Source organism: Camelus ferus, chromosome 8 (assembly GCF_009834535.1).
Source record: "Camelus ferus isolate YT-003-E chromosome 8, BCGSAC_Cfer_1.0, whole genome shotgun sequence".
Taxonomy (NCBI): domain Eukaryota; kingdom Metazoa; phylum Chordata; class Mammalia; order Artiodactyla; family Camelidae; genus Camelus; species Camelus ferus.
In genome coordinates, this window is record NC_045703.1 from 56,188,624 (window position 1) to 56,204,256 (window position 15,633).

At 38.7% G+C, this 15,633-nt stretch overlaps 1 protein-coding gene across 15 annotated transcripts in view; it reads left to right on the forward strand.

Moving 5' to 3' along the window:
• Nucleotides 1-15,184, forward strand: part of UTRN (utrophin) — a 456,315-nt gene extending 441,131 nt beyond the window's left edge. For 14 of the 15 annotated variants that reach the window (XM_032485082.1, XM_032485084.1, XM_032485083.1 and 11 more), the window contains 6 exons: nt 650-808; nt 1,202-1,442; nt 4,246-4,354; nt 5,569-5,661; nt 10,768-10,790; nt 13,177-15,184. In XM_032485082.1, the coding sequence (XP_032340973.1) occupies nt 650-808; nt 1,202-1,442; nt 4,246-4,354; nt 5,569-5,661; nt 10,768-10,790; nt 13,177-13,185 (634 nt within the window). In that variant the 3' untranslated portion in view covers nt 13,186-15,184. The remainder of the gene's footprint in view (nt 1-649; nt 809-1,201; nt 1,443-4,245; nt 4,355-5,568; nt 5,662-10,767; nt 10,791-13,176) is intronic. The other variant, XM_032485085.1, reaches the window with a different exon arrangement.
• Nucleotides 15,185-15,633: the final 449 nt, after the last annotated feature.

Genomic DNA, 15,633 nt, shown 5'->3' on the forward strand with positions numbered 1-15,633 from the left:
GTTATTTACATGAAATAAATAAAATAAATAAAAGGATTATCTTCTACCATCTCTTGGGTTACAAAGCATTACAGAATTGCTGTTAACCACATGCTAAAGACAGTGAGATCAACTAGTTGATTGGAACTGTTTTAACAAAATACTATAAACTGGGCAGCTTATAAATGACAAACATTTATTTTTCCTAGTTCTGGAGGCTGGGAAATCCAAGATCAAGGAGCCAGCAGATTTGGTATCTGATAAGGACCCCCCCCCCCTTTCCTGGTTCATCTTTCAGTTCCCTCTTATGGCAAAAGGAGGAAGCAAGCTCTCAGGGGTCTCTTTTATAAGGACACTAATCCTATTCTTGGAGGCTCCACCCTCATGACCTAATCACCTCCCAAAAGCCCTACCTCCACACACCATTATACTGGGGATTAGGTTTCAACAAAGGAATATGGGGAAGGGGAAACAAACACTCCGTGTATAGCAGTTTACTTTTGGTTAACAGCCTTTGAGCCTACTTTTTTGGCATTGTTACAGGGACACGGAGTTTTAAGGCAGGCTTGGCCCAGCAGCTGTCTGACCATCATTGTTTCTATTTCTCTTATGTCCAGAGACATCCACGTCCAGATGTGAGCCTTTGCATGTGTCTCCTTTGTCTCCCCAGGGAGGACGAGCATGCCCTCATCCAGCAGTACTGCCAGACACTCGGAGGGGAGTCCCCGGTGAGCCAGCCCCAGAGTCCAGCTCAGATCCTGAAGTCAGTAGAAAGGGAAGAACGCGGAGAACTGGAGAGGATCATTGCTGACCTGGAGGAAGAACAAAGGTGTGCTAGACCTGGGAGAGGAGGTTTCCCCTGTGTCACCCTGGGAAAACTTCTGATGGAGGATTCTTTCATATGCACTTCCACGTGGCCCTTCCCCATTCTCTTTCAGGACCACCGTCCAGGAAGTGCAGTGGAGGCAGAGTTTCGGAGGACACTAACATGCTGGGCTACTGGCTGCAGCTGACAGCTACATTTCAGGGTTCAGGAGTGATGTCTGTTAGAACGCTTGCTTATTTGCAGCTGCAGTTTTATTCATGCTTGCTTCTCTCATTGTTAGAAATGTTTTTACCTATGAGGAAACACATAGCATGGGCGACACTGAGGCTCAGGGATAGTTTTGGAGAGACAGTGATGCACACAACGCTAATTCCAGTTTTCCCTTCTCTGCACTAGAAATCTGCAGGTGGAATATGAGCAGCTGAAAGAGCAGCACCTGAGAAGGGGCCTCCCTGTCGGCTCCCCTCCAGACTCCATTGTTTCTCCTCATCACACGTCTGAGGATTCAGAACTCATAGCAGAAGCTAAACTCCTCAGGCAGCACAAAGGCCGGCTGGAGGCTAGGATGCAGATTTTAGAAGATCACAATAAGCAGCTGGAGTCTCAGCTCCACCGACTTCGGCAGCTGCTGGAGCAGGTAGAGTGTGCAGGACGTGGCATCGCCCCTCCCCACGCTGCCCGCCCCAGGCCCATCCCCCAGGGGCTGGGTCCCAGGGTCAGTAGAGGGGTTCACTTCCGGTTTCTCACCTCCACAGGTAAACTGGCTTAGAAGTACCTCCTCAAATATTATAAGCATTAAATCCTCACTGCCACCAAAAAATATGTTTCCCCAGCTTAAGATGGAATTGCCCATTCTTCTTAAACACTGAAATCTATCTCAGCTCTGCATAGTTTAAGGGAAAAGATCCTATAACATACATCTGCATAAATTATGTTTGGGAAACATCTGTGGAGATTAAGGGAAAGGAAGTGACCTGAACCCTTTGTGTTAAAGCCTCCTTCCGATGAGCCGTGTTCAAGAAATTAAGTAACAGATGTTTATTAATTTGGAGCTATTATTTCCTAACATGGCACCATGTTTTATGGCAGTTGTTTGCAAAGTTTCTTGACGATAAAAAAATACAATTTGCATTATGATGAATGCTTACATGTATGAGGAATACAAATACTAATTGCTGTTATAAAGAAATGCTGTCTCTTATTTTCTATTTTTCCCTTCTTTCTTTCTTCCTCCCTTTCTTCCTTCTTTCCTTACATGTATGAGGAATACAAATACTAATTGCTGTTATAAAGAAATGCTGTCTCTTATTTTCTATTTTTCCCTTCTTTCTTTCTTCCTCCCTTTCTTCCTTCTTTCCTTCTCTCCTTTCTCTGTTCCTCTGCTTCTCCCTCCCTCCCTTCATCCCATTTTTTCTATCTTTCTTAGTGCTGATCAGGACCTACCAAATCAATTTTATAACTCATCAATGGGTAATAGCCTACAATTATGAAAAACACTGTTCTTTAAGATATGAGAGAAGCATCAGATAGAATTTCTGCCTTTTTGGTCCCTGCAGTCTTGTTAGGGACCAAAACAAAATGATATATAGCAAGATAGTATCATCTGTAAAGATAAAACACATTACAGAGAATTAAGTACCTGATTACATCTAAAAGTTAGAGACTAAGAATCATGTCAGAACTAGCAGGGAAGATGCCTTTGTGGCAGGTGCTTATTGTGTAGAATCCTAGCAAATGGGCCTGCAACTTCTCTCTCTTGAAGAATCCCTGACATCAACATTCATGTCATCTTCTGCCTCTTTCTCTGGCCTGTGTGTAGTGTGGGGCCCCGAGGCAGTGAACAGTAATGCCTTTCTCCAGAAATGATCTCTTGAATCAAAAGTAGAAACAACTTTCTCTCCAGCGATTTTTCTCAAATTTTAGAAAAACTGTCTTTTCATCATTGCTATCGGTATCTTTTAACTTGTCAGAATCATTCAAAACACTGTAATTTTTGCATTACCTACACAGTGAGCCACAGATCACTCCTTGTATTTTGGCCATTTACTTTCTATAGGTCTGTCAGTGTTTCAGACTGCGTGAGACGGTTTGGGGAAGGTATACTTTAGAATTGTGCGTCATTCGAAAATAAGTAATTGTTCCCCCAAAGCCTGCCTGGCTCTCTCCAAGTCCTCTGGATTGTTTGGTTTTGACCCTGGTGCCACTCCTGTGCGTTGGGAAAGCTATGTTGTTAGTATTGTGAATTTGACGTTTCCAAGCGGTGCCTGGGTGAGGGATGGCTTTTCTCTTGAAATCTCTTATTTAGAATATGAAGGATTAGTGTTAATGCAAACCAGTACCTAGGTCGCATTGTTGTGGAAGAAAGCTGTGCTTGAAAACTTTGTTTGCCGTGGCCTGCTTGATGCTCTTAGAGAGACGGAGGCTCTTTGCTCACCCTTCCCCTCCTCCCCGCCGCAGACAGAGCTGTCTAATGGCCGCTGCACCTTCAGATTGCACAGGAATGCTTTAAGAGATATCGGAAATCTAAATGGCTCTGTATATTCCAGACTGTAGGGCTCTTAACTGTTCTTAATGACTTAGCACGAATGCCAGAAGTTGATGGAAAATTCAACACTGATAGTAAAATCTAGCGGAAGTGCCAGGCTCCAGCTAATATGGATTTAATGGGAAAAGCAGCATCGGAAGCATGGTAACTTCTGCATTCCCCACACAGTGGAGCACGCTTTTCTGATTCGACTGTGTGCTTTTCAGTGTATCCATCGCCATTTCAAACTCTGTGCCTTTGTGAAATATGTATTAGGTGTCAGATCCTGTTCTGATCGCTTTAGGAATACTAATGGGTCGCCTCCCTCACAAAACCCTCTGACACAGGCCCTCTTATCACCACCCCTACTTTATAAATGAAGAATCCAGGTCACAGACAGTTGCAGAATTTGCTCAGAATTACACAGCTCTGATAACCGAGTTCTAAGCAGCTGAATCCAAAATCATGCTTTTAACCACTCTCCAGTATTGCCCTTAAATATTGATTTAATAAATAAATAATAAATGAGCTGATTTTGAAATTGAATAAATTTACTGTATGAGAAGCAGTGCTAACTTTTTAAAGATGAATGGAACATGTTTCTAAATTCACTTGGTTGACATAAAAATCATAGAACAATTAATGGATGAAACTGACATTGATACATAAATCTTGCCATATAACCAAGTGAGTTCTTCAAGGTGCCCAAACCAGAAGGAAAGGGCCGCTTGGTCCTTCGGTGAATACTGGTGAATCCACCCAATCGATGCTAAAATGTATTTGAAAATGTCTGAGGGCAAAGGGCCCTTTGTGATTCATTTATCCAAGGTCAGGGAGGGGAAGTTAGAAACGGAAATGTTGTCTTTAATAGTTGTTTGAATCCTTCCTCTGTGCTAACCTCTGAATGTGGTTCCAGCCTGAATCTGATTCCCAAATCAATGGCGTCTCCCCCTGGGCTTCACCTCAGCAATCGGCACTGAACTACTCACTGGATCCGGACCCCAGCCCACAGCTCCACCAAGCAGGTCTGTGTCCCCGAGACTCGGCCCCTCCCTCCCCTGGTCTACTCTGGGCTTTGCCATTTGTTTGCTTTTCGTTTTAAATAACATTCTTACACATAGGTGCCTAAGGGCATGAAGGAATTTGCACTCTTTTGGTCTCAGCTGAATACAAAGCTGTTTTAACAGTACCAAAACAAACATTTTGGGATAATAAACTATAATGCACTTGCTTATATAAGGTGTAGTGGTGGACTGAATTTTGATGGAAGATGAAAAAGAGCTCTTTCCTGTTGGGATGAGCAATAATTTATTTTTTCTTTGCTTTAGGAATGATTCTTTTTTTTTTCCCTAATAAATTCTATCTCTAAAATTTCATATTTGTATACACTCAGAATAAAATACTAAAGAATGTTACATCAAACATGGTTTTCTCTGCCCAGGACTGCGGACTCAGCGGTCTGCTTTCTCCCTCCTAGTTCCTGCAGACATTGCCGCCTCTCCCACCTGCATCTGAGGCTGAAGTCCCACTCAGCTTGTCATTGGCCACAATGGGGACCTGTCACTGCTGCTAGGAAGGGCCCTGTCAGCCAGGCTTTCTGGAGTGACATTTTGTTATTGATGAAATTCAGGCTCTAAAATTCTACTGAGGACCATATACTTTAACCATATTAATTTGTTTATGGGATATCTTTTGCCACATTTATCAGAAGAAAACCCAAAATATTAATATAATTTTAATTTTTGAATAGGAGAATTATTTTGCTATTGATTACAGGGTTAAAAAAATCAAAATAAAAAGTATCTCATAAAATACATCTAGTTTTGTGTCAGTGTAAGCTAGCCTATGCTAAAGTCTCCAAAAAGAAGGAAAGAAAAAGAAATTGGTGGAATGTCTTTCTCATATAAAAAAATATTTACAATGCAAAATGGTGGGGAATTCTAACTAATAAATTGAAATAATATGACTCTAGTATTTTTTTTTCACTCATAAATTTTCCCCTGGCACATGGAATCTTTCAATAGAAACATCTAATAGATATTAATTATGTAAAATCTGTTACCACAAATTAATACAAAAATGGTTTTGGAATTTTCACCTGAAATTATCCTTTTTATAGAGAACTGTTTTCATATTGATCTTTAGAGGCCAGTACTAGTATTTTCTCCCTAAAGTTGGGTTTTGGTGGAAGACTGGACATTTATTTCTGAATGTCTGTTCTTTTTATCTGCTGTCACAGCACCAGAGGACCTGCTGGCTCCCCCTCATGACACCAGCACGGACCTCACAGAGGTCATGGAGCAGATCAACAGTACGTTTCCATCTTGCTGCCGTGAGTATGGACCATCATAAGCAACTGCTGTGCTTTTTCCTTCCATTTCTTTCTTCCTGCACGGGGTCCTTTGTCTTCTTTGGTAAGATAACAAAAGCCAATAATAGACACAAGATTGAATATTATTTGAAGATAAATCAAACATTCCATATGTCCACAAAGCAAATGAAGCCCAACCTCGATACCATCACATCGTGGGTGCAGGGACAGTGCAATCTGGCTCTTTGAGATTCTCCGTACGCCTTCTGAGTGGTAACATGAGGCAAATAGAACAAGCCTGTCTGTACGGAGAAATTATCCTCTTCAATGCAAACTACAGTAAGTTACAAATATGACTTCAAAGAGACCTTTTAGTGGCATGCCAAATAAGGTATGAAAATAGCCTTCTCTCATGTAATTCCCTCTGTTCAGACATTGTTTTCTGATGTCATCAAATTCGGATGCAGAAAGGGATTATTTTCCAGTTTTCCTCTTTTTCCCTTCTCTTTTTTGTTTTTGTTTTTGTTTTGATTGAGGGGGGGCATTTCTTACGGAATAAAATTGTCAATGTATAAAGGCCAAGCAATTTAAGGCATCACGGATTATGACCCTATGAATTTTCCATATGAGCAACCAAGAGCTAGAAAATAGCCAAATAAAAACAGTTCAGATCCCAGAGGAAATTACATAAGGATTCTTATTTGTTGATTTTTTCCAAACATTTTGTCTTCAGCATCTTGCCGCCTTGCAGTTTCTACTGAGTGCTCACCAAAAACATTCCTGCTACTTCAGACAGAACAGTTTACTTATATATACATACATGCTACTTAATGCTACAATTATATTTTAAATAATTCTTAAAATATGAATATATTATTCATAAATATATGTGTAACTTGGGGTGATTAAATCTAGTCAGCCATTACACTAAAATTTTAGTATATACATTATATATATACTAAATGTATATTATTATAAGTCATATATCATATGTATGTAGTGTATATATATATAAAACATCCTCTCATCTCACCCTTTTCCATCCTCTCCACAAAATACCATTTTAAATGAGGAAAAAGACCTTATCAGGAGTGTAGATATACATATGTTTGTTTTCATATTCTTTTCCATTGTAGTTACTACAAGATGTTGAATATAATTCCCTGTGCTACACAGTAGAAATTTGTTGTTAGGAGCGTAGCTAAATAAGATATATTGACTTTGTTTAAAAAGTATGCTTCAATTTATACCACTCTACCGTTTACAAAATGCCATTATTAGTGAGAAGTGGAAACAGTTATTTGAAATATAGTCTTCTCTGAATTTTCAGAAGTATTTGCCTAAAGGACATATGACAGTTTCCACAAGCGCATAAATAAATTTATATTTGGGAGTGTGTAAGTTTAAAGGTTATTATTTGTAATTTCACTTCTCAAAATTTGCAGAATCATATTTACTGTATATCAGTTCCTACACTCAGCCCCCCCAAAGCACACGCATACACACACACACACATACACAGAGTTTTTTGGCCCTGTAGAGTATTAGAGAAGCTTAAGAGAGTCAGTTGAAGCCCATATGCTATCAGATTGTTACTAATTTTCTAGGCTCCATGACAGTCATGATAGATGAGCAGAGTAAATCATTTATATTAATTATAACTCAAGATTAAATTTAATAGAGATTTTGGTTCTGCATTATATTTTACTGAATGGCTAGATAAAACCTTATCACAGTCTTTACAAGCCAAAATTTCAAAACTAACTTACTTTTTTTAGTTCAGCTTAAATCTAAATATATTAGTAATTAGTTAAAAACAAATTCTGTAAATCAAACCTGTTTAGAAGTTTTTATTTAAAGATCATAATGGACATTTTCAAGTTAAAAGTTAATTGACAGTGAGAGCTAGGGTGGGAAATATGTTAAAACGTATGCTTTCTAATGGATATAATATATATAATTTCCATATTAAAATTTGTATACTAGAATTCATGTGTTTTAAAAGTTTAATTTTCTAAAGCAGTTACTCTTAAATCTTTTTCATAATACAGTCTTATATTTAGCTATTGTATAAGACTGATCTATGTCATATTTTAGAAGATAAAATAATTGAAATAAGTCATAACAACTATAGGGCAAAAATGAATCTTAAAAGATGTGTGTGTTTGCCTCATTTTATGGCTTCCCTTAAAGGCAAGTATAAAATTCCTATTGGTTGGAATCTTTTTAGCTACCTATAGCTATACTGGTTCCTGAGAAGAGTACGTACCTTCAGTGGGACCCGCATGACAGTTAAACTCCTCTTTTGCATTGGTGCCTTCTCCACCTGTGCCATTCTGTGTTGTGAGGGTGCACTGCAGACCCCCAGGATTCTTCAACAGGATGCTAGCCATCTGTTCTCATAGTCAGTTTGCACATTCACAAATACTTGTAATATTTATATAGTTTTCTGTGGATGAGTATTACTATGATGTATTATTCTGAAGAGCTCAAGTACATCCCATGTAAGAAATGATGAATAGTATATTTAAGAATCCTCTGAAATTCAGATCTTATTTTTTGTTTCTGAAGGTCTGCTATTAATTTGGGTTCAGATTGCTTTGGTATTTCTATGCTATACTTGGCTTTGTTAATGTAAGAATCCCGAGGAGAGGGATAGCTTTCCATAAAAACAAAGGCTTAATTGACTTATCTGTAAAATTGATACATATTTTAAAAATTCTGCCTAAAGTTATTAAACTTTTTTAAAATGGGTGCAGAATGGAAATGAGCACCTGCCATAGATTTGGTACCCAGTACATTTCTGATTTGAATGAATGAATGATTACATATTCCATTGGGAAGGAAGGTTTTAGTTGTTGAAACTGCCCCAGATAGAATTCAGAAGGTTCCTAGGATTCCTTTTCTTTGTCCCCTCTTTTAAGTTGCTCAGCTAGCAAATATTTTAATAAGCCTTTACATTACTGAAGCTTGCTCACCACCGTTGGAGGATTTTTTTAAGCAAATCAGATTGGCATCCTCCCAATGCCAAGCCAATCCCTTGAGCCCATGTAACTAATGACAACTTTAAAATTGCTTGTCACCAGCATACAATGAATTGATCTGCATGTTAATCTTGACTTTTGATCCTTTGTGAATTAAAAATTAGCATGATCACAACTGAATTTCCACTCCTGGCAATCTTGGAATTAAAATGAAACTCTATTCTTAAACCGTAATTGCATGAATTGCCTACTTAAACATGATTTCTTCTTCTTTTTTTTTTTTTTTTTTTTTGACCATATCTATATATTGTTGAATGCAACACTTTAGAATTCCTCTATCTTGGATTAATATTCCAGTTGGTCCTGATGGCATCTTTGAATTATGGCCTTTTAAAGTCTCCTTTTAATTATTTATATTGAGTTTCAGAGTGGAATTTCAGAGCGGAATTTCAGAGCAGAGAGGCAGGCATTTCCATCTCTTCTTGGCAAGGAGTTAATGAAGAGAGTTTGATTGTGTTGCCTATTAACCAACGCATGTACTAAAGTTTCCACCGACTGCTATAACTAATTTTTTTTGTGTAGAATCTTCTGTTGTTTTTTTCATTTATGTCATCCAAATGTACAGGATACCAGGATACTAGTAGTAAGCCTAATATTATTTTTTTACTAATAGACCAACAAATTCTTCTAAAATCATTACTTTTTTAAACTACAGGCATATTTCCTCTGTGAATTGCCTAAGTTTATTGAGCTTGAGTGACATTCACCAAAAACTCAAGACCTACTAAAATGGCAGTGATTTGATTTCTTTAAAAATATATTTGTATGATTTGTTCAGGGGAGTACTCATAGCCTTTATTTGTAAAAAAAAAAAAAAAAAAAAATCTGTAGGATTGAAACATTGATTTGAAGCAAAATGGATTTGATTTCTGTTTGGATTTGGCTTTTGTGACTTAAGAGAAGTCTAACTGCGTGTCGTATACTTTACGCTAACTCAACTCAGCTTTCCCGCGGGTGTCTTTCCTTGTGTGAAAAGGTCCATTCTGTTTTCCCTGATGTAATTTACACATCTGGTAGGACAAGGCTTTCTTAACCTGGTCATTGCCCCCAGTATGACTGGGGCTCACACTCTCCCTCCAGGCATCATAAGAAGGTTGCCCCTCTTGCTTTCCTTTTTTCTCACAAAGCACCCACTGTGTGGTCACGGATTTTTTTTTTTTTTTTTTTTTCCTCTCAGCACATAAAATGAGAGCTGGAAGTAGTGTAACCTACTAGATGCTTAGGGACAATTCTTATTTGACACAGAACAGATGTTACCATCATTGGAGGGTGGAGCTCCCCTCCCTCCCCAGGATTGAGTACTAGTCCAATAATTGTGAGATTTCACAGTGAAACGGGAGAGATGAAAAAGCAGAGGTCTTAGGAGATTTGCTAGTGGCTGCCCTCCCAATTCCCGCTGGATCAGCTACACTGTCTCATGCCATCTGCAACCAGGAAGGAAATGAGCTGCTCAGGTGCACAGGCAAATTAGACACCGTATTCTAACTTCTCTGATGTTCTTAACTGGGCCCATCGAAGGCAGAATTATTAGCCCAAGTTCCTAGAAGGCTGCTGAATGCTGAGGATTAGCCCGGCCCTTTCCTTGATGCAAACACATCACCACCATGTTCCTAGCCTTTGGGGCAAGGAGCCAAGGGCGACAGAAACTGAAGACTCAGGCCCCCTTGTTTCTCTAATGACCTCTTGGTCAGAATTTGTACTATTCAGCAGAATATACAGAACTTACCCTGTTTTGATACAAAAACCAAATACATGGCATGATTTCAATAGGGAATTTTGAGAATTTTTGCAAAACTAAGTACTCATTGAATGTTCATTTGTTTGAGAGAGCCACCATATCTTTTGCATATTTTGGTGGAATTTTTGTATCTCAAAGCACGTGGGATATGAGAAGCTAACCAAGGAAACTAGCCCTGTTAAAGCATCTAGCCAAAGGGAAAAAAAATCCCAAAACCCATTTCTTTCTTTTTTTTTTTTTTTTATTAAATTAATTGAATAGCTGGAAACTATTGCATGCCTGGAAGGGGGAACCAGTGGAATCACACTACTGCCTTCAATTGATCTCTTTTATTTTCTCTTTCAGCAAATCTCCCCAGCAGGCCACAGGTAAGAGTTAATGGGTTGATTGGCTAAGGTGTTGCTGGTTATAACCTAGAGTGAGCTGATTAGCTACCACTAATTGTGGTGCTACTTTATTCCCCATGTAAATAGGTAAACTTGCTTGACATTTAAATGTTCATTGATTCAGTACAGTAGTTTGTCCGTCTAGGGAGGGGGAACCCCTCCAAATCAGTTGTTCTAGATGCCCAAAATGCCACATGCTTGATCTTTCGTGTTCTAACAGCTGTTTAAAGGCGTCATATATACTGTGTAAAGTTACCCTGGATAGATTTGACTGGCCACCATTCTCCCAGATGTCTCTTTAAGGTAGACTTAGAACATGGATTTAAACACAGTGACTAGGGCAGTGCACAAAGGTGGTTTTGTTACTTTGAGGGAAAATGGTTTGATTTTTCCTTTAAAAATGGGTTCAGAACTGTTGGGAGTTAACAGCCTCAGGCTTTCAGTATGTTCCTTATCAGGTAATCTTAGAAATAATGTGTCACAAGACCACAGTAAATCTTTGGAGAACATTTTCTTTCATGCACTTACTTGTGAAACTTTTTGAAACAGTCAACCGTCTGAGTTTTTATTGTCCTAATGGCAAGAGGGGCTGAGATCTTAAGGAGAAGCTCAGATGGTTCATCTTCAGTAAATAGAGGGAAGACAAAGGAATTTGACATAGATTAGTGGATGTGGTGCGAGAGCTCGTGAGAAGGAAGGACTTCATCTCAGGAAGCAAAAGTCTTCTGACTGCTTCTGTTTGCTTAGTGAATCAGAAGTGGTGGCTTCAGCAGAGAGTGAGGATGGGGAGGAGGCGTTGGAGGTATGAGGAGAGACTGGAGGATGAGCTGTTGCTGCTTGGAGCTCAGAAGAGCAAATGGACAGGGAAATAGAATGACTACCAGGCAGCATTAAAGGCCACCATTTAAGGTACTTGCTCATGAATTTAACCCTTCAGCTACATTCAAGTTCATGAGCACAGGCACCAGAGCAAGCCAAGTATTGCATTTAACCAACGTTGAAGTTGGGGTTTGGCCAAGAAAGTACAGCAGTTCAAGGGAAGAGGCAAAGGAGTGATGATAATGATTGAACCAGACACCTGAGCTTGGTAGGAAACGAAGAGAGGATATGTTAGGGGTGGGAGATAGAAAAAAACAAGGTAGGAAAAATCAATGGATTGCAGCACCAAAGGATGGATGAAGTTGGGGTCCTAGTGGAAGTAAGCTGGAAGGGTAAAGGTGGTTGTCAGAAGGTGGGATAATTGAAACTGAGATGTTGGGGGCAGTGCAGGAATTAGTGGTGGTCCATATTTGGAACTTTGAGCAAGTGGCTGACAAGGGTGAAGGATGGATTCATGGAGGAGAGGAGCTCAAGGAACTGAGAGGCCAGAGTTTTGAAAGAATCATCTGTGTGAGCATTGAAATCACAAAGATTTAAAAATAGTGAGTGACAGTGAGCCATTTCTTCTTCAAGAAGTAAGGGGACATGAGCCAAGGGGCTAGAAAATGACTGCATAGCGGGTGGTATAGTCTGATGGCATGAGTCAAAGCTGGGTGTTTTTAGGAAGGAGGAGAGAGAAAGGGCCCTGAAAACCACTGTGAGGACCTAAGAAGGACTTATCCAATATCTGAAGAGTGTGGGAGATAAAAAATAGTCATATGTGAAAGGGTTGTGGGGGAAGCTGTGTCTTCAGGGGAGATCCAGGTATTGGTTAGAGCAAGCAGGTGGAAGATGCAATTCAGAGAAGAATTTAAGGACATGAGTTTTAATGATGATGGACCCAACTTTTGAGCTTCTCTTTGAAAGGCTGATGTCACTCCCTTGAGTGTGGCCCTGGATTTATATCCTCCCTTGCCTGTGTACATTGGCCCTGAGCCTTTAACTGGCAGCACCACACATCCTTGGACTGTGATTCTTGTCTTGAATTCCTGTTGTTTGGGCCCCAGCTCGGGACTGAGATCGGTTGAAATTATCAAGGGTACTGCCTCTGCGGGAGACCTCCCACTGTTCTCCCGGGAAGACAGAAGTGCTTGCACCAGCCTAATTCACTCACCATTAGTACCTCACACACACACACACACATACACAAAAGCCAGATCTTCTCAATTTTAGCTTGGTTTCCAGCCTGGGAAAGAAAAAAGTCTTCCAGACTTCCTCTAGATCAGCTGTGTTAATAAAAAGCAAAATGACTTCTGGATGAGAGCAGAAGACCTCATCCCAGGAACAGAAGTCACATGGGAGTACAGGATCCCCCTTGAACACAGCAGAACAGTGCTTGTTTAGTTCTGAAAGAAGCACTTTTATGTTTTTTTAAGAGTTGACAGGTCTCTGCTACCTGTAATGTTTTATGTAAATGTTGTTCTGACAGCACTGTTTTCCCCTCCCACAGGCAATGTGAAGTATTCATCCAGCCAACCAACATTTCTTGACTTACAGTACTGCCCTTTTCAGCAAATGCCAATTTCAAGTTCCATTTAATCAGAAGCTCCGTGACTCTTTGAAATGTGCTGTTGAGCGCTGTGTGTTCTACTGAAGGAGTAAAACACTGACTATCCAAAGAGAAAAGGATATTTTGTTTTTATAATAATCATATATTATTGTTTTCTTCTTCCCTTTCTATGCAACTGTAAATTAATGAACAGAGTGGTATTTGGAAATGGTAATAACACTTGTCACTGATTTGTATACTGTACACAGTATTGGGAAAGTGGGTGGGGGCTTTCTAATATGATACCTTCTTTTTAATAACCATGGCAAAAATTGCATAAGAATTAGAAGACAATTTTACATTTTTACATTCCTTCATATTAACCTTGTACAATAACTTCATTTATTTCTTTGACTCTTTTACCATTATGTTTTGGTTATTTATAATCCATCAGCCACATGACCAAATAGATTTTCTGTATTTATTTCCATGATTTGGCCAAATCAGTAAGTTTATATATTTCAATCAAGTATCCTATGTGTCTGAATTAGGCTACAGCTCTGTGTATGCTGTTTAACTTTATTTGACATCATACACCTATTTCTTTAGCAACCACTTGGATAACCACAATAAAAATCCTGTGGGCCTGACATCTCTACTGGGACTTTTTTCCTGAATTTTACTTCCCTGCTCCATATAAGTAGGTTTTGATTTCTTTATTTATTTCATGTCCCAATCTATATGATAGATTAAAGCAGGATTTTAATAACCTCAAAGGTCATTTTCCCAAAGGTTGCCCATTTAAGCGTATTTTCATTTTGACACAGAAACAAAACTTAGGACAACTTTTCCTAGTTCCCAGGTGTTGGTTTTCATCATTCAGTACATAGCAGTCCTTTACCTAATTGTGATACCAGAACACAGGGTTGTTTTGGTTCCCATTTAAGAGAGTTTTATGATTGTTTATATTCAAGCCCTTTATGATTCTTGAAACCCTCAGTTATTTTCCTTCTGAAAGCAGACACAAATTTGACAAATGTCTCAGTTTACCTTTTGGGTGAATGAACAGCCGTTTTATTACCTTTCATTTGATCAATACATGTGGGAACGATGTTCATCAAAAACCTATGTTACTGCTTCTATAGAAGAATGAAATTAATGCTTAGATGGTGGAACCCAGGCCTGTACCTTTGAGTGCATCCATTAGGTATTTGGTTCAGTTTCTGACTTAACATTTATTTGATTCAGCTTGATGTGTTATGTAATTTACCAAATGTAGAGAAACAAACGAAACAAATAGTGAAAGTAATGTGTTTTGATTCAAGCATATGTGCATTTAAAACATCAGGACATTTTAACTTTGAGTTCTCTTTAACTGGGATCTGGCCAGAAGGAGGCTTAAAGTTAGAAATCCTATTCTTTTAGAATAGGTTGGGTGGGTTAGGGGCAAGGGTGTCTATTTGCAGCAAAGATATTTTGAGAAGAAGAAAATTGTTTTATATAAGAGGAAAGCCATGACCACCTTTCTACCTCAGATCCATCTTCATCCATTGCATTGGAAATAGCTTTATGCCGCTGCAGTCTGAAAAATCTAGAGCTTTTATCAAACCACATCATACCCAATAAAAGTACCTATTTAAAGAAAAAAAAAAATTCCCTGAACTCTGAACTACAAGTTGTAGATTTGGTGTCTTCCTTGTCCTTACTTTGAAAAGTTATGTATTAATTTTTTTCTGCCTGTAATTGTGTACAACATGTTCTCTATCTGCTATTAAGGAAAAGCTACATAAAACACTACATTGTAACCTTCTAAGTAATAATAAATAAAAAGAAATATATTGCAGTAACAACAAGGGGAAATAAGTATGTAGTTCTTTTGAAATATGTGGTAAAGAACTAATCATAGACTATCATCTAATCTGGTTACATGTTGTATTTTTCATCCTGAATAAAAGTAATTTTAACACAAGATGGCTTTGATATTCTTCAGCAGTGTTCACTGATAGACCCTGAGCTATGAATATACAGTTATGAAAATAAAATATGAAGAGAGTCTGTATCCTGATTAGTCTATGTGCTTTCCTGCACTTTCTCTCATACCCACAAATACCTTCTCTTTCTTATTCTCACCGTCTCTCTCTTTCTCTGTGTTCCTCTCTTCTCAGTTTCCTTTACAGACAGAAGGCCGATTGATAGGGAAAAAATAATGTTGGATGTTAAAAATATGTATGTGAAGCCTACAGAGCTTTTGTTTCAATAACTTAGGGGCTACTGATACTTAGCCTCATGCTCTCTCAAATACTGTGCTTCTTATATGTGCACTGGATTTTACCACGGTGGTAGCAGATGTAATCCATTTCTTAAGCCATCCCATGGGAAATAGTTTTGAGAATCATGTTACTTGCTTCTAAAAGTAAA